The sequence below is a fragment of the Nomascus leucogenys genome, chromosome 11, assembly GCF_006542625.1.
Source record: "Nomascus leucogenys isolate Asia chromosome 11, Asia_NLE_v1, whole genome shotgun sequence".
Classification (NCBI taxonomy): domain Eukaryota; kingdom Metazoa; phylum Chordata; class Mammalia; order Primates; family Hylobatidae; genus Nomascus; species Nomascus leucogenys.
Window position 1 is genome coordinate 26,352,025 of NC_044391.1, and position 26,366 is coordinate 26,378,390.

A 26,366-nucleotide genomic window follows, 5' to 3' on the forward strand; every position below is an offset into this window, starting at 1 on the left:
GTGACCAAGCAGCTCCACTCCTAGATACGTAATCAAGATAATTGAAACTATCTGTCTACACAAAAATGTGTACAGTTATCTCTCCATATCCTCGGGGGATTGGTTCTAGGAATTCCTCCATTCCCAGTTACTAAAACCTGAGTATGCTCAAGTACTTTATAGAAACTGGTGTAATATTTGCATATAACCTATGTACATCCTCCTGTATAAATTAAAACATCTTTGTATTACTTATCATACCTAATATAATGTAAATGTTACATAAATTGTTGTTATACTGTATTTTTTAAAATTTACATTTTTTAAAATTGTGATATTTTATATCTTTGAACATTTTTGATCAGCAGTTGGTTGAATATGAGCAGGTGTGGAACTCCTGGATTCAGAGGGCCAAGTGTATACAAATGTTTGTAGCAGCATTATTCATAATAACCCAAAGTGGAAACAAACAAAAAGTCTAACAACTGATGAATGGATTAAAAGTAATGCATAACCATACAATGAAATCTTATCCATCAATAAAAAAGAATGACATAATGATACATGCTACAACATTGTTGAACCTTGAAAATATTAAACTAAGTAAAAATAGTGAGACAAAAAGGCTACATCTTTTATTATTCCATTTATTTGAAAGTAAGTAGAAAATATATTATTAGTGGTTGTCAAGGGCTAGGCGAGGTGGGAATGGGGAGTGACTGCCAGTAAGCACAGGATTTTTGAGAGGGTAACGAAAAGGTTGTGTAATTAGATAGTGGTGATGGTTGCACAATTTTGTGAATATACTAATAACCATTAAATTATACAGTTTAAATAAGGAAATTTCATACTGTGTGAACTTTATTTTAATAAAACAATTAAGGCAGCCTTGATCTTAAGTCTCTGGTCAACCACCTCTGCTGCTTCTCCGTGCCTTTCATAACCAGCTCCCCATCCAGTCCTTGACATGTCAAAATTATTTTTCCATTTAAATTTTTGGCCTTTATTTTTCAAGGTAACTAGAAAGTTTCTTTGAAATCTAGTGGGTTTTCTTTAGGCCTTCATCACATGTAGGCACAAAACAGTGCCTCTCCTCTTATTTCAGGACGTAGATGCAATGATTCCAGAAGCTAATGACCCATTGTTTATGGTTCTGAAAGGAATGGAGCTCTTTTCAAAACATGTGGAGAAAGCCAGGGCATTCCACCTTAGTAGATAACTCTATGCTTTGCAAAAATTTATTCTTTGTAGTACTAAAAATAGTACTTAAAGTTTTCATAACATCCCAAAATATCACTCGGGTTTTTCTCAAAATTTCCTTTATCTTTGAAATGAGAGAAGAGCCACAGAGTATATTTTTTAGAATTCCATTGGTAATGTACATGTTTCTCATGCTTTTATTCGGGAGTAAGTTTGTATAATCCTAACTTTCTTCAGCTTTAGTAGCTAGCATAGATCATGCTTACATCACACTTGGAGCTTCATCTTTTTTTGGATAATACAACTTTATAAGTAGCTAGCAAAGCCATGCTAACCTTATCGTGAGTGGATAGACAAAGTGTCAATTGAACCAGAAATGGAAAGGGGAATGGGGACAGTGATTCATACAATGGAGTAGTTTTCTTCTTGTGATTCATAATGTCCAATCAAGGACAAATGGACAGAACCTGGGTGGATTGGACTATGCCAGTGTTAAATTGGAAATCTTTGCACCTTGAGCAGTGGCAAATAACCTTCTCAAACTTCAAGTAGCTTTAGTTTTTTATTCTTTATTAAGACCTGATTTTTCTTTTCAGAAGAAACATTTCAACTTTCGTGCAATATAGCTTTGCTCAGCCAGCTTTCTCAGCCAAGTTGACAGGACAAGGTGAACAGAAACTCTTAAGGGAAAGTCAAACCCTAGCTCTGGGGAGATGTTGGCTCCATGTCACTTCAGGACAAGACCAAGTCAGCTTGTCAAGGATCTGTGGTTCCACTGCCCAGTCTGGAATCATCTGTCTGACTTTTTAGCTTTTTATCTAGCAAAGATTCTTGAGCTAGTTTCTTAATATTTCGTATACTGCAATCTACTTTCTGTAGCCCTCTTCTTCTCACCTTTTCCCTCATCTTTTTACCTGGCTTGTCTCATAGAACTTCATAATGAAGTTCAAAAACGTCTAGCCTATTCAGTGGCACTAAAGCCTCTAGAATAGCCTGTGATCTGATGGCAGGGTGGGGAAGCTCAAACAGGTCTGCCTAAACAATGAAGTTTTCGTCTCTCTACTCTATCTAGTGTTTTTAAGCCAGTAATACTCAATGTTTAGCAGGCATCAGAATCACCAGAGTAAGGGGTTACGGGGAAAGGGGGAAGGTGGACAAGCTTCCTAAAACAGATTGCCAGACCCCAACCCTGAAATTTCTGACTCAGTGAGTTGGGGTGGGGACTGTGAATTTGCCTTCTAACCATCTCCCAAGTGGCACTGCTGCTGGTAGGGTCAGGGACCACACTTTGGGAATCTCTGCTCTAGGATTTCTCCAATTTTGGTTTACTCTTGGCACAATTAATCCAAATATATGAGGCTTTATTGTACTGCATAGGTGATATTGAATGTTTGTTTTCCCACAGTTACTTAAAGCATTATAGTTCAGTAATTTTAAAGTTTCAATAAACCCTTTTATTTTACCAAGGTGAAAATACACCACATGATTTTAAAATGATGCCATGTCAGCCAGGACATACATAATTTGAGTCTCAATTTATATTTCTACATTGTTTCTACCTTTTCTCCTTCTCTTCCCTTTTTTCCTCTCTACCTTCCTGCGTCAAACATTTATTTAGTGCCTGCTCTGTACCTGACGCTAAACTAAGGCCCAGGGTACAGCATAAATTAGTAAGGGATAAATAAGTATCTTTGCAGTCTAGTCATAGGTGACAGACATGAAAAAGAAGTGAATACAGTCATGTGTCACGTAATGATGTTTTGGTCAATGATGCACTGTGTATTATGGTGGTCCTATATGATTATAATACTGTATACTTACTGTACCTTTTCTATTTTTAGATACACAAATAACCATTGTGCTACAACTGCCTACGGTATTTAGTACAGTAATATGCTGTACAGGGTTGTATTCTAGGAGCAATAGGCTATCCCATCTAGCCTAGGAGCAATAGGCTATCCCATCTACTATAGCCCTATAGTAGGCCATACCATCTAGGTTTGCGTAAGTACAGTCTGTGATATTTGCACAATGATGGAATTGCCCAACATGCAATTCTCAGAAGGTATCCCCATCATGAAGCCACACATGACTGTACAGTGACGTGTACCAAGGGCTATGGCAGCAGTATCTGGGTGTACAGTGATCAGGGCATGAGCTATGCAGGAGGGGTGGTGGGATGGCAGGAAAGGTAGCACAGAGTCGGAACTGAGGAGCCAGCATAGAGTCTGCAGCCTAACTAGAAGGCACGGGAACTGCAATGGTATGAATACCACAGTGTCGTCTTGCTCTTCCTCCTTTGCTTAGTTTTACTTAGAGAAATCCCTAAGCAAAAGGTCTTTGCTATGAAGGGACTACACCTTCTGGTCATCCTTTCTGGACTGGCTAGGGCTGGGAGTGATTGTGTGGTACTTAACTCAGAAACATAATCCTTTCATTATGTCCTAACAATCTAAACTGGGCTACTTCTCAAGAATTCTTTCTCATGCTTATAAAATGATCACACGTGCTTGGACCACTATATTAGGTTTTAAGAAGTGTGCCTCAATGAGTGGATGGTCATAAGGCATTAGAGAACACGCAGGAAAGCAAGGTTTTTAAGTACACTTTCAAAGTTTTTAAGTACATGGCCCTGGGACTTACTCTTGCATAGAGCCAAAGCCCAACTCTGTCACTACCTTTGTGATTTTGGAAAATTTCTTAACATCACTTGAGCCTCAGTTTTCTCATCTGTAAAACTGGAATATGATATAAAATTTTAATGAGGATAAAATAAGATGATGTATGAAAAGTGTTTGGCATATTGTAAGTCCCTGGTTACTGAAACAGCAGCAAAATAGGCATAAAGAATAAAAGCATTTGATATAAATGCAGCTTCATCCATCCAGAGATCATACGGAAAGATACAGTAACCTACCAGTACCCTCTAAGAAGTGTTATAAGGAATTGCTTTAAAATTATAAATTATTTGAGACAGATTCACCCTCAAGCCAGAAGAACCACAAGCTTATCAGTGTGTCAGCTGATCAGTACATTGGGAAAATCTAATGATGACAACTCAGCTTTTATTTATTTTTGATGTCTTAGGTACAAGTCGGACCCTGAACTCACAAACATAGCATCAGTGAAAAACTGGTTGAAACTTTTCAATGATTGTTGAGAAAAGAAAAGGTTTTGTTTTAGTGGGATAAGCACACTTACTCCACCTACATTTTGAAAACAGACATTTCAAAGGAAAAGAAGTTAAGGAAAAGCAAATGAACTCTCCCAAGCAGCCACGTCCTATCCATGTGCCCATATAAAGAAATTAGGAGTATGATTCTCATTTTATTGTCAGAGATTATCTTCAACTCTACTATCTTAAGGAATCTTTAATTTAGGACACTGCCAAATCTGCTTTCTCTGATTTTCTTTTACAAATATAAACATTATTACAATCGTCAGAACAGATAAATTAAAGTAAGTAGAGCTGCTTGAGCCAAGAGCCACTTGATATATACCAGGCACTAAACTAAGTGCTATATAAGCATCAGTCCTCACAATTCAATGACAGGTACCCGTTTTACAGATAAGAAACATGAGGCTTAGAGAAGTTTGTCACTTGTCCAAAGCTTCCCCCTACCATTCAGCTGTATGTTCAAAGCAGAACTATGAACCCAGTTTCAGAATGAGTGTGTGACATCACCATTGTGCTGTATGGTCTCACCTGCTGGTTTCAGTCCGCCATGGTGGAGTATCAAATTACACATCAGCCTCCTGTTGCCCAGCACCTGTTGCTGGTCCCAAATGAGATAGGGCTGCAGCTTACGTCATGTTAGCAGGATGCCCTGGAATCCCTGCCTGTAGATGTAGCTACCACTTAACCAGAGCTGGAGCTCCCTGGGTCTCATGCAGGTGCCCAGGGCGGTTGAGGGTTTCGGGTGACCTCTCTGTGCTCGGGTGGCCTCAATTTGAAGTGGATTATTTTCCACTTCTTTGTTTATAATAAAGACTGATCTACTGGGGCCTCAGAAAGACACTCTGAGCTACTAAGCAGCAGAGAGGCTTTGCCTCAAGCAGTCCTGCGATGTCTTTTCATGTTTTCTTCTTTAGGTGCTTCAAGAAAGACCGATTTCAGGCAGGAAAACATTCTTTTCTGACCCAAGGAGGTTTTAAAATAATACCTTGAATGTCTTACTTTGAAACTTTGAGGATTTTCCTTCATTTGGTGATTTTGTTTCTGATACATGGTATGTGCTTTCTCCATTTCTGTGGAAGAAGGGAGCAAGGTTTGTCACTTGTGCAAAGCTCAGCCTGGGCCCAGCCTGGACTCTCTTGCATTCTGTGGCTCAGAGCTCCCAGTGAAACAGGCCCGTGTGGTCCAGGCCTGCGTGGAGCCTGGGCTCCAGTCACGGTCACTTAGATCACAGAGACAGCCAGCGAGCCTTGTCCTCTAACCAGCGTTTGTTTGTTTATTTGCTTGTACCTACTTTGAGCACATCTTAGATCTCATCTCAGTTCTGTTAGTAATTCATAGACAAGAAGAATTTTTGTTTTCCTACAGTGTTTGGGAAATTGTATGTGAAAATTTCTAACTGTGCCATGCATTTTCTCACTTTATTTCTATTAATAATAATTTAAAGAAAAAGAAATAAGGCTGTGCCATCCGCTAGTAACAATTAAGGACAATAATATGCATAGAGTATACTTCTGTTGCTCCTAGAGAACTAGGGAATGCAAGATTTTGGCTAAATGGATAGTGTACCTTTTTTTCTTTTTCTCTCACAGAGACGCACACACTCCATGCCTGGAAATTTTTAGAAATATAGTAGAATATGTCTAATACTAATAATATGATAACTATATACTAAAAACAATGTTCCAGAAGCTATTTTAAAATATATATGTTTGTAAATTATGTACATATGACTACATAATATATATGTGGCATATGCATTATGTGTATGTGGTACATAGACTTTACCCATAACAATTAGAAAGTACCTCTGTCTCCATTTTACAGATGAGGAAGCTGAGGCACAGAGAGATTAGTAACTTGTTCAAGATGAGACACACGCTGGTAAATGGTGGGGCTAGGGGTTAAGTATTTAACCACCAGGTGATACTATTATACCTCCACGACTGGATGCTTCCTGGGTGTCTTAGGAGGCACTTCTGATTTTTGCAGTAACTCAAGAACTCACCAGTAAGAACCTTAGTTAGGAGTTTGAGTTGGTAGAAAAACAACAGACCAAGACTCATAACCTTTCTTCTACAATTTACGAGTTGTATATACTTGGGCACATCTCTTAACGGAATCTCACTATCCTCATCTCTAAAATGGAGATTATAACATCTATCCACATACTTCGTAGAGGTGTCATAAAGGCACGTAACCTAATGAATCTAACGACCCCTGAAAACCCTTCAAGTGCTACATAAATATTCAGAAATGGTTTCTTACATGGTCACGGTTAGGTCTGGAATGGTGTGCTAAGGCTTTATCACTCTGAGCCCAGTGCCCCCTTTCACTCATCTGTGCTGTATCAATGTGTCTTTCAAGCAAATTCACATGCTGATCTGTGTTAGTTCCTATTCTGCAGAAATGAGAAGTGTTATATTCATTCTTTAAATATAATCCCCTCACTGCTATGACAGAGAATGTGTTACACCACTAAGGAACACACCTCTCTTTTTTTTTTTCAAATTTAAGAAGCATTACTTTCCTTTTCTCCTTTCCTAAGAGACTAGAATCCTGTATTGCAAATGAAAGTTCCCTCAATAAATTTTAACCAAGTAGAATCTGGGATGCTCAGAATGGAAGAGGTCTCATGTAAGCTGGACCAAGACTTTACAGATAGGAAAGCTGAGGGTCTTATCTGACATCACCCAGCCCATTAGGGCCAATGTGGGCCAAGAGCCCACGTGTCCTGACTTCCAGCCCAGAGCCAGTTCTGCTTCATGATCCTGCCCCTTGCACTCAGAAGCTGAGGGTATTTGTGGTTTGTTTGTTTTAGTGCTTTCTTTTATTACTGATAGCTCTTCTACAAGGAATGCCTCCCTTCTCTAAGCATTTATTCTTTGTTACTTACAGAAGAAGACTGCATAAACTGGGCGTGTCAAAGGTCACCCAAGTGGATTTCCTGCCAAGGGAAGTAGTGTCCTACTCAAAGGAGACCCAGACTCCTCTTGCCACACATCAGTCTGAAGGTAAACTATGTCTTTGGCTTACTTTCCATATTATCTCTGGAGAAATCGCTGGGAAGTAACATCTTTCTTGTTGATTTCCTCTTACCATAAGAGCTCTTCATGGGATACAAACATAATGACACTGAAAGCCAAAGCCTCCTCTGAGTTTGAAAGCTATGGAGAGGGAACTCAGTGATACTCTTCCAAGTGACCTGGCAACTTTAACTTAGATAAACTAAAGAGGTTTATCTCACTACATCGAAATCATGTGAGGAGAACAAAAATCATCAAAGAACAATATAATAGAAATAGTGCTGAATTTTATCAATAAGAATACCTTAAGCATACATTAAGATTCATCATTTACATGGGTTAGCAAACTATAGCCCACCACCTGTTCCTAGAAATAAGGTGTTATTAGAATACAGCCACATCCAACCATTGACATCTGTGGTTACTTTCTTGCTGCAGTGGCAGGGTTGAGTAGTTGTGAAAGAGACCTTATGGCTCACAAAGCCTAAAATCTTTATTATAACCTAGCCCTTTACAGAAAACCTTTGCTGACCACTGATTTGGTTTGCCAATTGAGATGACAACACATGAGATTTTCTGACCACAATTTAAAAGTATTTTCCCATGCAAACTCCACATAGGTGAATGGAAATTGAACTCCATACCTTCTTTGTGTATGCCAGAAAAATATCAAGTGAAAAAGTCACATACGGATATCAGAGAATCATAAAAATACACTCATGAGAGAAGTTGAAGTTGATAAATACTTCCTAGAATTCAAAACTTTATCAAAGCAAGATTATGCAAAAGCAGAAGAGGGGGATATATTTTGAAAATAGGATAAGTGAAAGTTTCATTGTTAGAGGCTAACGTTATAGCAAAGCAAATACTCTTTTTACTTTATGTTATTTTATTCTTCAATGTGGTGAAGAGGATGTTGGAATTCTGTGTTCCTTGTTGTTATGTAGTTAAGTATGGACAAAAGCCATGAAATGTAAAAATGATTAGCATTTCCCCCTTAGTGATTTACAGGAAATATAAAAATCTGTGCATTTTTGTTTGTGCAAGCTACAGGTTTTCAGTTTTGGTTCTAAATAAATAACGCCAAAAGCAAAGTGAATCAGATTCCTTGAAGTCCGGGGTGCCATCAGGCGTTCTGAAAATCTTTCCTATACAAGCTGTTGTGGGGACAATTCTTTAGTAGCAGGACCTCCATTTTTCAAGCCCCAGTGAAATGAATTTTAGAAGCAAACAAGTAGCACCCTCTGGTGGTGATCTTTTAAACCAACCAACCGAACAAACGAGACCTGTATATTAACGTGGCTGAAAATACAAAGTTAGCAGGGGGGAAAGAAAGAAAAGAAAAAAAAATACAAAATTAGAAAAGCCTGTGAGAGTTCACCTAGTCTATCCTTGGGCCTCCAGACAAGAACAGGAAGATCGTTAAAAAACATCCTTACCACCCAACCAAAACATTTGACTTAATTTGCTGCCAGAGGTATTTGCAGAGCTGTAGCTGGAGGCATGTTTATTTAGCCCAAAACTTGACCCATAGCATAAAGTTATACAACTGAAATAGGAGAAGGAGTGAATTATTTTTTAAAATGTGTACTTAAGATATTGGAAGTGGTAAAGAAATATTTACAAGGGAAGATAAATTAAGGATGAAAAGGCATCAGCTCTAAAGTTTTAAACTGGAACACATCAAAAGGAAAAGGCTGTAGATTCCATTTTATTACTGCAAGGAGAGCTTGGGAGCCCTCATTATGCTGTGGTCCAAGCAGCAGGAAAGGGGGAATTTATTTCTCAGCTACTGGCAGAAGTTCTTTCTGTTTTGTTCACAAGATCCATCAAGCTTTTTTGTGGTGAAGGGCATTTAGATGGTTCAGATTCCGCAATACAGAACCCAAAGCTAGCTACCATAGTTCTTGACATTTAAGCAATCCCCGATGGATTTGGACAGAAAAACCTTTTGATTTGGGTTCAGCAAACTGCCGCTCACCACAGGCAATGATGCCTTGACCCTTGGCTGCCGGCAGTCACCCGGCTGCCCGGCCATCGAGGGTGCTGGTGCTCACTTTCACCTGCTGTGGGGAGGTGGTTGGCAGGAGAGCTGCGCGGAGCAGTGGACAGTTGGCAATGAGGTTCTACCATGCGGCAGATGTGGGTTGGCTCCACTGTGGGGTTTGAGCCGTGGCAATGTTTTCATGACAACTGCGCCTTTCAGCGGCAGGAAACAACTACTGAATTTTATGACACAATGAGGCTCTTGGGTGGCTAACATTTGAAGCTCTGGCATATATAACATCCACTTTGGCTTGCTGTTGCCCATAATGTAGGAAGACATGCTGATTATTTTTTGTCATTGTTTGACTGCGGACAGTTTAATGATATTCAAACTAATGATCTCAGAGCATTGATTTGTTCTGCCTATAGTGGAGTCTAGTGCATTCAAGTTCTTACACATTCCCATTTTACTTTTGAAAATGAAGGGGAAGGTACTTTGGATTTGCCCAAGCTTAAGCATCCTTTCTGTACTGTGCACTGTAGTGAACATTCTCATCATAGTAGGTATTAATTTTTGATCATAATGATCTGTTATGAGAAACACTCCAGACAGTGATATAAATAAGCAAGATTTAAGTATAAAGTCTCCATGAATACTGTTCTTTCAACAAGGTTAGACCTTCCTTCTCTGCAGGGAAAGAAGGCCAAGAATGGGCAACACTGACTTAGAGAAGGATACCTTTGCCCTAATATATTTTAGACACATAATTTTATTCCCAAGCAGCAAGAAAGGAAAAAGAAATTATGGTCCCCTCCAAGGCTGCCTCTCTGTTGCCTATTATGAACCCATTTCTGTACCAGCCATGAGGTCCTGGGCTTAGGGAGCCAGTCTTTTGCATCTTTATTATAGTGAGTAAGTGCGTAGCTTATCCTAAGTACCCAAGAAATGCTGTTGAATGACAAAGATAATGCCAGATGTCTCTAGAAATACCAAGTTCACTGTGGTCCCCCTGGGGGAATGAGAATTTTTTAATCTGCTGGAAAGATGCAAGCCACACTGGAGGAAGGAGGAGGAAATTTCTACAACCTGGTACATAATGCATAGTTTGTTTTGATAGTCACCTGGTATCTTGGGGTCCAGGTTTAATCTCTACTCAGGCCCAGTAGCAAACCAAGACATCTCTCTCAAAGGGAGAGTAGTAATGCAATAAAGAGGCCACATTATTATTCTAAAATCTAAGCACCTCTCCTGAGACTCATCTCTTAGGGACATTTGTTTGATTTGCCATAGACACTTGGGGCACCATTGGGTCATCTGGACCATAATTTCCAAGTAGTATAGCCATTTGAAAGTAAAAACTTTCAAACCACTGGGTAAGTGGATTGAATAAGTAGGTGCAAACATTGAACATGTTGCCTGCAAAACCCAGAATGACCCAGTAAGCATTTCAACTCTTAGTATTAGAGAATTAAGGTATTCACATATACTTTGGAGTTTACCAGATGACTTGACCAATAGAGACTTTCTTAAGGTAGTGAGTCCTTATGTTTTCAAAGATTTTTCCTCCATCCTCTGGCCTACATAATGTCTTAACTAGGTCTTAAAGGTACCAGCTACAGCTTCCTCTCCGGGTCCTGCTGACATGATGCTCCATGTTGAAGGTGAGATTGTCAAGGGCTACAAATAGAGAACTGGCTCAGCCCTGATGTAGGATGATGAAGATGCAAAGAGAAAGGCGGTAGGTCGAGCAATGCTTAGTGTAGAATATGGTTTGGAGGTACTCCCAGGCCTCCGTATTCTTACCTACATTCAATTTCCCATTATTTCCTGATCATTGCTGTCACTTTCACATAAGTCACCTGGTGACACTAGCAATTCCACAGACCTTATTCAGAAACCCACAGAATTTAAACTTTGCATTTGACTTTGACATTTTTGTAGATACTTATCACAAGCAGAGAAAGTCCGCAGGTCTATGCCTAGATCTAAAATGTAGAGACTTCCACCTGCCATCTATTTCTAAAAGCTGTCCAGTCCCATTAGAAGTATCCACCTCACCCTAGTGTCTTTAAATTCTTCATGCCATTCACACTATTCAATAGCAGTGAAAATTTGATCCCCTAAATCCTTCTTTTCAATGGACACTTCATTAAAGATCACCATAGAAGAAAAATTATGTAGCTATTTATTACAGCTGACAGATTCCCATTCCTGAACTCTTACTGAATTTTCATTTTCTTTAGCATCAGCTATGGCAGATAACCAGTATCAGCTTCCCACGTGACTATCTCCTGATGGTAGTTTCTGTACCAGACTGAGTTTGTGGTTGCTGACAATAGAAACTAACTCTAATTAAATTTAAACAGAAAAAAGGTTTGTTGAGAAGATATGAGATACTTGATAGAATTGACAAAAAAAAAAAAAAGCCAGAGCATTAGGTTTGAAATAAAAAGTAAATTAGGTAGCTGCTATGGACTGGATTGTGTATCCCCACAATTCATATATTGAAGGTTTAACCCCTAATATGACTATATTTGGAAATAGGGCTTTTAGGAGGTAATTAAGGTTAAATGAAGTCATAAGGGTAGGATCTCTAATTGGTGGCCTTATTAGAAAAGGAAGAGAGAGAGAGAGATCTTTCTCCCTGTGTGTGCATTCACCGAGGAAAGGCCATGTGAGGACACAGCAAGAAGGCAGCTGTCTGCGAGCCAGAAAGAGAGCTTTCACCAGAAAATGAACTGGCTGGCACCTTGATCTTGGACTTCCCAGCTTCCAGAACTGTGAGAAGATAAATTGTCCTTGTTTAAGCCACCCAGTTTATGCTATTTTTCATGGAAGCCTGAGCAGACTAAGAAAGCAGCTAACACAGCAAGATCATACCAGTGAACATTCCTGGTTATAAGACCTGAGCCTCCTGACTTCCTGTCACTGGATACTCTCTGTTAGGCTCATGATTTAAACTCTGTAGTCACTGCTGGCTTGGAAACCTCTAACTCTCTCTGCCTCTTGACAGTGTTCCCTCAAGGGAGTCCATTAGCCTGGACTAGTTTACATGCCCCTGTGTTGGCTGTGAGGGACAAGGCAGAGAAATAACTGCCCCAGTTCAGCTTCCCATAATATTTGGGGATGCTATGACTCAACTTTGATCTATTTTTATATCCTTCCTTTTAGAACAATGGGTGTTTGGATGCTAAGTGGCCAAGAATATATATTGGAAAACTGCCCACTTTGGTGTAAGAAAAAGAAAAAAAAGGGAGGTAAAGAGAAAAATAATATTTATTATGTGTTCAGCACACTCAAATACATTATTACGCTTGTAGCATTGCTAGAATTTACTCACCTTATAAATCAGAGGTGCAGAGAGAATGCAGTTCCTTTATTTTATCTTCAGCCATTTATAATACTACTAGATGACACGGAGAAAATATACAAAACAAACAACTTTAGTTCACATCTTTTAAACAGTCCCTGTTAGTATGTTCCATTAATCTTGGGTAGAAACGCCCAAACTCATAGAGTCCCCCTCTCATCTGCATCTCTCTCTGAGATCATGACCAACTGTAGAAGGAAGAAAGATGAGGTTTACGTGATCTAATGGCCTTGGTGGAGATAGGGAGGATGAGGGACTCTGGCCTTGTGCTAGCCCCTGGCAGCATGCTGGCTGACATCTGTTGCCCTCTGGCATGATGTCCTTTGTCCACCTGGGCACTGGCACCCTGTGTTAGAGTGTGTAGCTGGTGAACTTGTGATTTGTCCTTTTGGCTTAGTGTGGCAATGTTCCTAGGGAGCATTGGCTATCTCTCTTTTGATGATTTAGTCTCCTCTCAGCTGTCATGGTCTCCAGACCTTGAGCCGATGCCTTGTGCTTTCTCTATCCTAGAGGTCTATCTTCAGCCCATGCCATGCCTTTATCCACCACAGCAGATCTCTTGGCATACTGACTCTCACTTTAGTGCCCATGCCTCAGAATATTTAAGGGAGGTCCTCACCTGTTCTTCTCTCAGTCTTATCATGCCAGTCACCCCCAGGGAGGCTCAGATGCCTATGGTGAATAAGATCTACTGCATGGTGGTCTCTTTTCAGATTCCCAAAAAAGGAGTGTGGTTCAAGAACCCTGTGCTCATTCTCCTCTTAGTTTAACACTCCACCTCTCCTAATGCTTCCCCCAGAAAGTGAAAATCCAGATATATCTGAAACTTTGTCTCTTCTTCCAAAATGCTCCTATCTGGAAATAAATTCCCCTGTTTAACTTCTTTCAATTTATATCTTCATTCTACCATGGAGTCTCAAGGTTTTACTGTTCTGGATGGAAGGAGTGATCTGGGTAGTTATTTATATTTTAAATGGTAAGGAAAAAAACTGGAATATCCTTTCTCCCTCAATTAAACTTGGCCCTCAAACTACAGTGGGATTACAAAATTCAATTTTTTGAGATGGAAGCTGAGTTTTACCTTAGCTGTTTTATTTTCATTCTATATCAATTCTAATCTCTCTACTGGCAAATAAATGCCCTAGGTACACTAGGGTGAATATCATTATATTCACAAAGACAAACAGAAAAGCATATTAATAATTTTCAAATATAAGCCCCACTACACACAAAAATTGTTTTTGCCTACCTCTCATAATCAATGACACAGTCAAGAAATAGCAGAACTAAATAATATTACAAGGCATAGCAAACCTTTAATTCCCCGGAGAGTAACAACTGCTATGTTGACTTACTTAAGAAACATCTAAGGTTCCACTTCCAGCATAAAGTAGACACGAGAGATGGAGCACGTGGAGCATGTGAGATGCTCCATGAATCTACTTCCCAGTAAAATTGGTAAAAATGATAAACAACAACAACAAAACCGCACAACTATTTAAAGTATCTGGGAGCAGTCCTAATAGCATATGGCAAGTAAAAAAGAAAGAGAAAGAAAGAAAGAAAGAAAGAAAGAAAGAAAGAAAGAAAGAAAGAAAGAAAGAAGAAAGAAAAACACTTATCTAATAAAACTAATTACAACTTGGTAAAAACAGGAAGATTCTATGGTATTTGAACCATACTCCATTCCCTCCTTACCCCCAATTCAGCTTTAAGGAAACTACTTCAGGTGGATGCAGCAGAGAACACAGGGCTACCTCTCCTGCCAGCTCCCACTTGGAGAGCTATTGTATCTTCCTGGAAGAGGCAAGACATTAGCATTTCTCATACTGCCCCAGCTACTTGTTTCAGAAGATAAGTTCCAAGCAAGTGTGAGTACAAGGTGGGGACTCCCTTTTTCAGCCCAACACTAACTTGAGGGATGGAGATTTTACCTTGGGTTCAACATGCTGAGAACATGGGACCCCAATTCTCTTCACCATGGCTCATGTGTAAAGCAGAGGTTTCATGGTGGGAAAAGCAAGCTAAGTAGACTGGAAGCAATAGCAGCACCCCACTCTCCCACACAGCCAGCTGCTAAAGCAAGGGTGTCACTCAGAAAGAAGTGTGCCATTGTCCCCTCCCCCAGCTCCAGAATCTTGGTGCAAAGATTTTGACCAGGGAGAGAGGCAGGTCAAAATCAGAGAGCTCAGAATCTCTTCTCAAAAGAGCTAACATGATTTTCAATGTTCAAGCCTAAGGGCATCCTCAAAACAATCAAGATTGTGGTGTAAAGCAATTAGGAAAAGACTGGTAGGAGTGCTAAATGTGTAGATAAACTGAAACATAGCTAGCTTACCAGACAGAACCAGGAAAACAGACAGCTAAGAAGAGCCCTTCTGGGATCACAACACATCTCAAAAACTGGTCTCGAAAACTGTAAATTAAATTCAGGCTCATTTCAACCTGTGGAGAAATTTATGCCCCAGGACAGTGTTGAAAACTATAGAGCAACAATTATGGAACTCAGTGGCAGCAATTAGTGAAACTGAACAGTTGATGTGATCAGAGAAAGGAACTGCTAAACGGACTACAAAAACCTGTTACCGCAGGATAACTATGCACATGCCCAAGGCTGCGCCCTTCCAGGATCAGTATGAGAGGATTCACACTATGGGAGGACAGGGGAGAACAGACTTCACCAAAATAGCCCAACCAATCACTAAACAAATAAGCAAGCAAATAACAATGACAAACCTGGGGGTTGGGGGGACTGGTATCCAGTGCTGCTACAATATATTATCAAAGTCAATTTCTTAAAAAAAGAAATATGAGGCAAAGAAACCAGAAAGTCTGACCCCTACACAGGCAGGGAAGCAGGCAACAGAAACTGCCTGTGAGAGCAACTAGATGGATTTAACAAAGACTTCAAAGTTGTGTATGTGTGTATGTGTTTTTTCAAAGAACTAAAAGAAACCATACTAATGAAGTAAATGAAAGTATGGTTACTATATTTCACCAAATAGAGAATGTCAACACAGAGCTAGAAATTTTTTGGAAAAAAAAAGAACCAAATGTAAATTCTAGAGTTCAGTACAAAAACTGAAGTGAAAAATTCATTAAAGGCACATAAACAAACATTGAACTAATAGAAGAAAAGAATTAGCAAAGTTCAAGATAGACTGATAGGGAGTATGCAGTCTGAAGATGAGAAAGGATAAACAATGAAGAAAAACTAAGAGATCCTCAGAGAAATGTGGGATAGCATTAAGCAAATCAGCCTACCTGTAACAGGAATGCCAGAAGGATAGATCAAAGAAAAAGGAGTAGAAAATACTCAAATAAATAATTGAATAGAATTTCTCAAATTTGATGAAAAACTTTAACTATAAACCTAAGAGGCTCTAAACTCCAAGTAAGATTAAAGCAAATAGTTCCAACAGACACAGCATAGTACAAATGCTGAAACCCAAAGACAAGGAAAATATCCTGAAAGCAGCAGGAGAAAATGAATTTTCACTTACAAGAGAACCTCAATAAGATAAACTGCTGACTTCTTATCAGAAATAATGATGACCAGAAGACAGTAGTGTGGTGTATTCCTAGTGCTCAAAGAAAAAAAGAAAAAAAAACACAACTATCAGTCAAGAATCACTACCCAGCAAAGCTATCTTTCAAAAATGAAGGTAAAATAAAAACATTCACAGATAATCATTGAGATAATTTGTAGTCACAGACCCACCTTACAAGAAATATAAAAGAAAGTTATTCAGACTGAAAGTGACTGACCCCAGAGAGTAATTCAAATCTATAGGGAAAAACAAAGAGCTCAAGTAGAGGTAGCTACGTAACTATAAAAGATAGTATACATACATATTTCTTTTTTCTTTTCCTTCTCTTAACTTATTTAAATAGCAATGATATAAAACACTATACATATAATTGTATTATTCAGCCTATAACTTATAGAAAAGTCATATATTTTCTAATAACAGCACAAAGAAGGTGAGGGGGAGCGCTTTGTTATTTACAGAAATTCTCCGTTGTTCTTTTTTTTGCTGAAATCCTATAGTCTATAGTAACTAGCATTAAAACTCTTAAATGAAAAAGAGTCTTATATTTTGGGGATAGTAGAGAACTGAAGAAGAAGTAGTTATGGGGAGAGGAACAGCAAAAGTAAAGTAAGTGATAAAATGATCAAACAGTAAAAAGAGAGCCATGCTTAGCTCTTGTGGCATAAAGCAAGAAAGAAAGTCATAACAAATAACCAGTCAAAGACATGCAAATAAGGGCAGGAGAGCTCTGTGTGGCCTCCATACATTTTAGACAGTTAAGGGTCAAAATCTGGGATATCTAGTTGAAGGCATTAGAAATTCAACCATATGACCTAGGCTTCATGGGGGATACATTAAGAGAGGAATGCCTACTTCCCTTTTTCTGGTATCCAGAAAGAGCAAGCTTCCCTCAAACTTCTACCTTGTATGCCTTTCTTTTCTCCTCCTAATAGAGAGAGAATTGTAGGAAGGTAATTGTCCAACATATTTTGATTGGATGTAACTAACTTATCAATGGTTCTAAGCATGAAGAATTTGGTCTATTTATACTAACGTTCTCCCCAGACCAGTTAGAGTTAAGTGTTTGCTCTGCCATATAGGAGCTGTTCCAAGGTCTAGAATCTGGACGGAAGAAGTAGTAAGTCCAGTTTTACTTTCACAGTAACTTATAATTGTCGACCTATTCCTTATTGCTAGTAATGATGATAGTTTGGCCTTTATTTGTTTTATTCCTGTTCTTATTTTTCAATTAATTCAGAACTTGGACAGGAAAAAGTGGTACTATTTCAAAACCCCAACACCTTGGTACATTGCCTGGAAATCTAACCCAGTCCTCCCACATGGTAAGAGAGAATTCCACCAACTGAACACACTTCCTGTCCACATCTGATGTTTCTTCCAATGTGAAGTCCGTTCGTGGAATACTCTTAGCTTCTTGCCACCCCTTTACCACTCCACTCTACCCTGCATACTCCACCCCCAGAGGAGGTGGAATCATTTATCCAATTGGTAGGTTTGAATAAACGACCTGGGCAGTTTCAGGCCATCTCCAGGTTTTTTCCTGGGAGAGCCAGCGTACCTGTAGGGGTTACAAGTTACTTTCTTCTCCTCTGTGCCATGAGTCATACTCAAGTCACATGCAAGAGGGGATGCCTGTCAGGTCCAGCCTTACCTGTGAGAGAGTGGGTAAGTCTGCCTATTTCAGGAAAATCAATTAGCAGATCCATTTGGCTTTCTTCATAACCTACATTTTCTTCCTTTTTTTTTTTTTTTTTTTTTGAGACAGAGTCTTGCTCTGTCACCCAGGCTGGAGTACAGTGATGTGATCTCAGCTCACTGCAACCTCCGCCTCCTAAGTTCAAACGATTCTCCTGCCTCAGCCTCCCGAGTAGCTGGGATTACAGGTGCACACCACCGTGCCCGGCTAATTTTTGTATTTTTAGTAGAGATGGGGTTTCACCATGTTGGCCAGGCTGGTCTCGACTCCTGACCCTCATGATCCGCCCATCTCAGCCTCCTATAACCTGCATTTTCACTTGTTCTTTATCAACAATGAAAATGTTATTTTGGCCTCCCTCCATTTTTCATCTTTCCCTTGTTTCTCATTTGGATGCTATTTATTTGGTCCTCTTAAGAATCTCAAACAGTAGAAGGAAAATTATGTCAAGATGTCAGTTCTGAAGAAATCAAAGTACTGAAGATAATATTAATGACCATAGGTAATTACACAAGAAAGAGTAACTTAGGCAGAAGGGAGAGGGTTATATTCTAGGAACAAGGAAAGAGCCCATTTGTAGAAGTGGATTACAGGGTCAGAGTGGAAGCAGCAATAAAGTCACCTTGATGCTGAGCCCTGAAATCCTTTTAATTCTCTATGAATGTGTGTCAATGCTGAGCCTGTGTGTGAAGGTACTAACTGTGTAGGTTTGTGAGGGAAGAGAGCCAGGAAGCTTGCTATACTTGATGACTTATTTGAAAAGGAAAAAGAAAAAAAAGAAAGTAAAACTTGATCACTATTACCATAAAGCCATAGCATGAAATAAGATTTTCTGTAAAATTGTTAGCACAGCATTCCAGTTTTGATAACACTTCAGATGATTTTGTTGCAGTAAAATATATCAGACTGAAAAACTTTCCTTTGCCTAAAGGAAGGTAGTTCTTGGACTATTCGGGAACAAATGATCTCTTTCAATAGCTCAAAACTTGTAGTGTGTCATTTGTTTTCTTGTGATCAATAGAGCAAGTGTTTGTTTTCACCATGAGTGTGGCATACTGGAGGCTCAGGCTAATTATTTTTCTGGTAATGGGAAATAAGGTTGAACCGATGGCTCAAAGCAAGTGAGAATAGCCTTTGATTCCCTCTACCTGATTATTCTCTAGTGTCATATGGCAGCCCCTGGCAGCCCATTCACATTTCCTGATTAAGTAAGCAGTTTGGGTCAGGCATATGGTCATGCATCGAATAGTTCTCTGGATAATATTAGTTCCAAGGTAAGAAACAAAATATGGTTAAATGTGTATGAGTTTATAATTTATTTACTGTTCACAGGGGTGGGATTTGTGTTGCACATTGCTACCCTCATAGCTCCCATTTGTTTGATATATGCTCTGGCTGAGGACGCCATATTCATATGTATTTTCTTATCTTCAGCAGAACCATTTAAAATTTCCTTCCTTTCCTGTTTCCTTCAGTATGTTCCCCATTTCCAAAACCATCTTCTTTCCCTGGAGCAACCATTTTCTTTTGTTTAGGATCATAAATTTCACATCTCCTGTCAACCTTTTTGTCAAGAGGATATTGTGAATATAAAATGACAAAATGATTGGAAAAATGCTTTTCTTTGAACTTTATTTCAATAATTGGTATTGTTTTGCTGCTGAAGGACTGAGAAAAGTTTTATGGATACCAATTTTCCCCTCATAAAGTAGATCAAGACAATGTTCTTGCCAAAACCGGGTACTTCTTAGTCATGTTGAGCTTCGGGAGGTGTCTATTTTCTCCAGAAGAAGAGGACAAAGAGATGCACCATATTTCTTAAAGTCTTGGATAGGAAGTTTGAGCATCTGTTTCCCTCTATCCATAGTTCGTTCACAGTGGTAACTTCAGCAGTCATCCAGCAGAACTAAATAGTGTCCCTATCATCTTCAGGTGCTCTGAATAAGTAGCGATTTGGGCTGCTATAGAGATCCTTGGGTGGGCTGGCAGTAACACATCTTCCAGTAATCATTACTAGAAGTGTCAGCCTAGGTAAATTCATGTTCATCTGGGACCATTTTCTCTTACTTTGCTTAAATTTAACCCAGATCTTAAGATCCAAGTGTTACATTGAACATTAGTGAGGTACAGCGAAATTTGAAGAGGTGGGAAAAAGTTTTCCTTTCCACCCTTACAGAGACAACACGCTGAGGAAATAGGACTCTCCCCTCGTCTATTTAGGTAATCCTTGGCTTGGCATATTTGGGTAAGAAAATGAAAGGTTTGCCTACATAGTTGAAATCTCTCGTCACATTATATCATCTGAAGCCTATTTGTACGTTGAGATCATTTTATTTGGTTTTGGTTAGGCATAAAAGTGTTCTGTGGTCTCCTCTTTTTTCAAGGCCTTCTGGCTTTTGGAAAATTGAGTGATTTCATCCCTGTCCGGGTTTCCTAGTGAAATCTTGTATTTTTACTCAAATTACTTGATCAATTAGTTATGTCAGCTGCCCAAAATGTGCCTTTTTATTAATAGCACCTTTTATCAACTCATTGGAATTAGAAATTGCAACCATGGTTTGAGGCTGGTAACATCTTGCAATAATTTATAAATATTACTTTTTAAAAAGACCTCACGATTGCTCATTCGTGAACTTTTTGGATGTGTCCCTGTGTGAGAAATTGCATTTGTATTATTATTAGTTCTGACAAACTGGATTAGATCTTGGCTATTGTTAAGTGGTTCTATCTGCCCTCAAATCTACTGAGAGACACAGCATTTTAAATGAATTTAATTAAAACGGCATGTGGTTTATAGAGCTGCCTCCAGTCAGTATGCCATTCTTCTTGACTGAATAGAGTTTCTACTAATGTATAATGATGTTTTATGTGAGAGATGTTTGAAACTCCTTCATAGTAGCCCCAAGGTAGTTTCCGTGGAATGACATGGTGGTGAGATTTTAAAATTCTAAAAAACCTTTTATACTTAAGTGAGTCATGTTTACACCAACTAATGTATGCATAAATGTGTTAAATATGTTTGTTGAAGCTGTGAGAGACATGGATTGTATTTCAACACCAGCAACATGTTGGCAGTGAGAGATTTTTAAGAAATTCAAATCTGGCAGCAGTTTGGAAGATCTGAGGAAAGATATATGGATACCAATAATATGTATTATTCTTTGAAGTATGAAAAAAGACCATTGTGGAATTTCCTCTTAAAATCAGCTCCTTTGGTCAACTAGTTTTAATGGTTCTCCCATAAGAAATAAGAATTATACATAAAGACGATTCTCAGCATCAGTTTAAAACAGTCTTGGAAAATATCAATGATAGAAGTTTATTTTTTTAAATGAAGATTTTTTGCATTTTTGAATATTTTAAAAGAATAAATTGTTCAATAAAACTTTATAGAGGGAGTCAATGAAGCCATTTGACTGAATAGACTCAAATTCTGATTCTGGAAATTGATCTTTGATGATAATGATAGGATAACTGCAGGGAAGTCGTCTTGACCCATTTTCCTCCACAGTCAGTCTTCTGAAATGACACTACTGAGAAATGCAGTCTTTACATCATCTTCATTAAGTATACAACAAAATGTCTGGCAATGATGTAGACTCCAGCAGGACATGGTTAGAGAAGAAGTGGTTCAGCAGAAGGGAGTAAGCTCCAGGTAAACATGCAGCACAAATGAGGAAGAATTTCCAGGACATGGAAACTAACAGGTAAGAGAGACGAGCTCAGATTGGAGGAGCTCACCTCAGCCTCTCAAAATGCTAGGATTACAGACATGAACCACTATGCCTGGCCCTTCATTTTTTTTTTTCTAAGAGACAGAGTCTTGCTGTGTTGCCCAGACTGGAGTCCAGTGGCATGATCGTAGCTCACTGTAACCTTCCAGTGAGCAAGGAAGGAAACAATGAACTTTCCATGGGAAGAGAGTTGAAATAAAGGAAGGTCATGAGAATCTCAGGCTGTGATTTCTTGAGAGGAAGTCAATGAAATGAACTACAGGCATGAACAATGAAGAAAAGTTAGAAGGATAATAGAGACAATAGCTTGGCCGAGCAGGGTGGCTCACACCTGTAATCCTAGCTCTCAGGGAGGCAGAGGCGGGAGGATAGCTTGAGCCCAGGAGTTCAAGACCTGCCTGGGCAATATAGCAAGACCCCGTTCTCCACAAAAAGGAAGAAAAAAAAGACAAAAAAAAAAGCATAATAGAGACAACAGCTTATAGGCTACATACACAGCAGTATTCTCTGTTTCTCCTCAACCTCAGTAAAAGCTAATCTACCTCATAGGGCTGTCACGAAGATCAAATGTAGTCAATATAAAAAAAATTCATGTAAGATGCTTAGTACAATACATGGTATGTTACAAGTACTCAAAGCATTTTAACTTAAAAATTACCATTTGCACATATTCTAACTAGATGTCTTTCTTAATGTTTCCATAAAAGATTCCATATATTGATTCAAAATTAAGAAATATCTTTTCATTTCTAGAAACCCTGTGTTTTCTCCTGATCTGAATGGCATGTCATTTTAGAATTCTTATTGTGAGATGCTCTTCTTCTTTTTTTTTTTTTTGAAATGGAGTCTCAGTCTGTTGCTCAGGCTGGAGTGCAGTGGCGTGATCTTGGCTCACTGCAACTTCCACCTCCCAGGTTCAAGTGATTCTCCTGCCTCAGCCTCTCAATTAGCTGGGAATACAGGCACCCACCACCACACCTGGCTAATTTTTTGTTTGTTTGTATTTTTAGCAGAGATGGGGTTTTGCCATCTTGGCCAGGCTGGTCTCGAATGCCTGACCTCAAGTGACCCATTTGCCTCATCCTCTCAAAGTGCTGGGATTACAGACATGAGCCACCATGCCCTGCCCTTCATTTTGTTTTTTCTAAGAGACAGAGTCTTGCTGTGTTGCCCAGTCTGGAGTCCAGTGGCATGATCATAGCTCACTGCAAGCTCAACCTCCTGGGTTCAAAGGATCCTCCCTCCTCAGGCTCCCATGTAGCTGAGGAAACAGGTGCATGCCACCATGTCCAGCTAATTTTTTAATTTTTTTAATTTTTTGTAGAGACAGGGTCTCACTATATTGCCCAGGCTCTTTTCAAATTCCTGGCCTCAAGCAATCCTCCTGCCTTAGCCTCCCAATGTGCTAGGATTACAGATGTAAGCCACTGTGCCTGGTCTTGATCTTAGCTTCTTAAAAAATCAAAAGTGTTTTAGGTAGTGGTATCTCTTCCAAAAATGTCATTATCAGAAAGAAAGACATTTTTAAAAACCTACAACATTTTTATTCCTTGCACTTAGTTTTTTGGCCTCTAACTTTGGGAGATGAAAATAATCTCTCTGAAGAAAAAATAAACTACGAAAGGTCATATTATAAATCCTACTTTTAATATCTGGGTAACACTGTTTAATAATAGCGTAGCAGCTATCCTTTATTGAGCTATTACTTGCCCAGTACAATGTGCAATCTACATATTTCCTCTACAGTCTTCACTTCTATGCTAAACAAATTGTATTATTCTACAATTTTATAAAGAAACTAAGACTCAGGCCGGACACAGTGGCCCACACCTATAATCCCAACACTTTAGGAGGCCGAGGCAGGCAGGTCACTTGAGGCTAGGAAATCAAGACCAGGCTGGCCAACATGGTGAAACCCCATCTCTACTAAAAATACAATTACCTGAGCGTGGTGTCATGTCTGTAGTCCCAGCTACTCGGGACACTGGGGCAGGAGGATTGCTTGAACTGGGGAGGCGGAGGTTGCAGAGAGCCGAGATGGCACTACTGCACTCCAGTCTGGGTGACAGAGTGAGACCTGTGTCAAAAAACAAAGCAAAACAAAACAAACAAGCAAAAAAACCCACACTCACCAAAAAAAAAAAAAAAAAAAATTAAGACTCAGAGAATTTAACTTGCTAGCAAATAACCAAGCCAGGATTCACACTCAGTGCTTCCTGACTTTAAGTTTCTTCCCATGATGCCATTCTGCCTCAAACCAGACAGCCAATCTCCTTAAGAAGACAACAATTTTTTCTCAAAATATTTTGACATTAGTGAATTAACCAAGTATGCCATTTGTCTGACTGCACAAATCCTTACCAAGGAAGCAAAGTGGAAAAAAAAGTTGAAAAATTCCAGGCAATGGAAACACAATAGGCAAAAAGACATTTCAGTTTTATTTGGAGAACATATGAAAGGAGCAGCAATGATCACAGAGAACAAACTGGAAACACTTCCTTGTGAGTGATGGTATTCTATTTCCATGGTAACTAGAAATGGCAGAGAAAGTCAATGCCTTGTTTCTGTTTACTCAATCTGTATGAGCTCAATGTATATGACAGGGCAGTTTTCAACAAAGAATAATTCAAAGAGACAGCCCTGATCATGTCACCCCTGCCTAAAAACTTTCCAGGATTCTTGGCTAAGTGCAGGACGCCTCGTGGGCATAGGAGGTCCTCTATTCAGCCAGTCTCATCTCCTGCTCTCCACAGTTCCGTCTCTATGCTCTGGTCCATTCTGACATGCACCCAATCTGGGCTGCATATTAGAGTCACCTAGGGAGCTTTAAAAATATACAGATGTCTGGGCTTCATGAACCCCAGGGATTCTGATTTAATGGTCTGGGGTAGGGTCTTAAAATCTCTCCAGGTAATGAGAAAGCACAGCCGGGATTGAGAAGATCACTGATCTAATCAAAGAGGATTCTAAAAACTACTTCATTCTCCTGACTCTACACTTTATACTAACGCCCTTCCTTTCTCCTGAAAGATCTTTTCTCTCTCCTCCCCTTTCACCTTCTCTGGCCAACTATACCTTTTAAATTCTTTTCATCTTGTAAAGTGTTTCTCCAATGCCTTGAAGCTTTTCTTAATTCTCCCTCCTCTTTTTAGTTGAACATAGTATCTCTTTCATTTAAACTTTAAAAATGTGTTTTTACCCCTCTTACATCATTTATATTTCCTATCACTACCTCCTATCACCCTTCTGTATGAGCAAGGACTAGATTTTGCAGATTTTTTGATATACTAAAGGCTCAATAAAAAATTAAATACCTGTATTTCAAGGTTGCAAAATACTTTTACACAGATCTTCGGAGAAAAGAGTTAATATCCTCCATTTCTGATGATGCTTGAATTGAGTTCAAGACTGGGCCCAAGGTCCATCCCCTAATAGTGAGAATGCTTATTTTAGAGCCTGCAAGCCCCCCGGTATTGTATTTAGAATAGTGTATGGGCTTGGGTGTGTTTTTTTCAGGAGAGTTTCCATAGCTTTAATCAGATTCTCAAAGTTACCCATCTATGATTCATTAACATGTTAAAGCTACTATCCTACAAGATGAATCTTCAGAGGCTCAGTGCTCAGTGGTGACAGTGGCCTTGATTTGATTCTGTTTACTGGACACTAACCTTCCATTTCTCTTTCTGCCATAATTTTAGGCCACTTCACCTCCATTTAGGTTGAATGCCTTCATGAAAATGTTAGTACTCTAAAGACTAATCGAGAATAACACCTATCATTTGGATGATTAAATATTTTTAAATGAAAAATAAAATTAGGCCAGAAGTGACGGCTCACACCTGTAATCCGAACACTTCAGGAGGCCAAGGTGGGAAGATTGCTTGAGCCCAGGAGTTCAAGACAAGCCTGGCCAACATGGCAAACCCCATCTCCACAAAAAGTACAAAAAATCTAGCTGAACGTGGTAGTGCACGCCTGTAGTCCCAGCTACTTGGGAGGCTGAGGTGGGAGGATCACTTGAGCCCAGGAGGTTGAGGCTGCAGTGAGCCATGATCATGCCATTTTAGTCCAGCCTGGACAACAGAGTGAGACCCTGTCTTTAAAAAAAAATAATGAGAAACAAAATTAAAGGTACTTTTGTTATTGGCTCAGAAAAAGTGTGAATTCCCATCTTGGTTAGGTGATAAATGCATAGTGTCTTTGCCACCATTGTCCACCATAGAGAAAAGTGCTCATATGCATGTGTATGTGTGTGTGTTTTGTGTGAGTATTTTAGCAAAATGTGATTTTTCTTAGACAAAAAAATTGCCAAAGGCCTGGTTGTCTGCAAAAGGAATAAAATTCATTTCAGCAGGCCACCTCTGAGTTTCATTATTTGCTGCTGAAATATTTGGGACTAAAACAACAATAATCAAAACATGACTTAGTAGCTGTTAGAAGTAATTTTTCTACTTCTGGGCACAAAATAGCCAGAAAAGCATCTGTCTTCTCAATTGAACTGATTTGTAATTCTAGAATATAAGAGGAAAAAACTGGAAGGACTTCCACTTAAATCTGTAATTTTGGTAATTCTGAAGTAACGTGACACAAGGAATTTTGATCATTGCTCAGTTCAGCCTGGGGGAATCTCCTTTCAAGGAATGAG

At 39.2% G+C, this 26,366-nt stretch overlaps 1 protein-coding gene across 6 annotated transcripts in view; it reads left to right on the top strand.

The window, feature by feature from the left end:
• DYNC1I1 (dynein cytoplasmic 1 intermediate chain 1) overlaps positions 1-26,366 on the top strand; it is a 318,572-nt gene that overhangs the window by 84,205 nt on the left and 208,001 nt on the right. For all 6 annotated transcript variants that reach the window (XM_003252524.4, XM_030822121.1, XM_030822119.1 and 3 more), the window contains one exon: positions 7,253-7,368. In XM_003252524.4, coding sequence (XP_003252572.1) covers positions 7,253-7,368 — 116 coding nt within the window. The remainder of the gene's footprint in view (positions 1-7,252; positions 7,369-26,366) is intronic.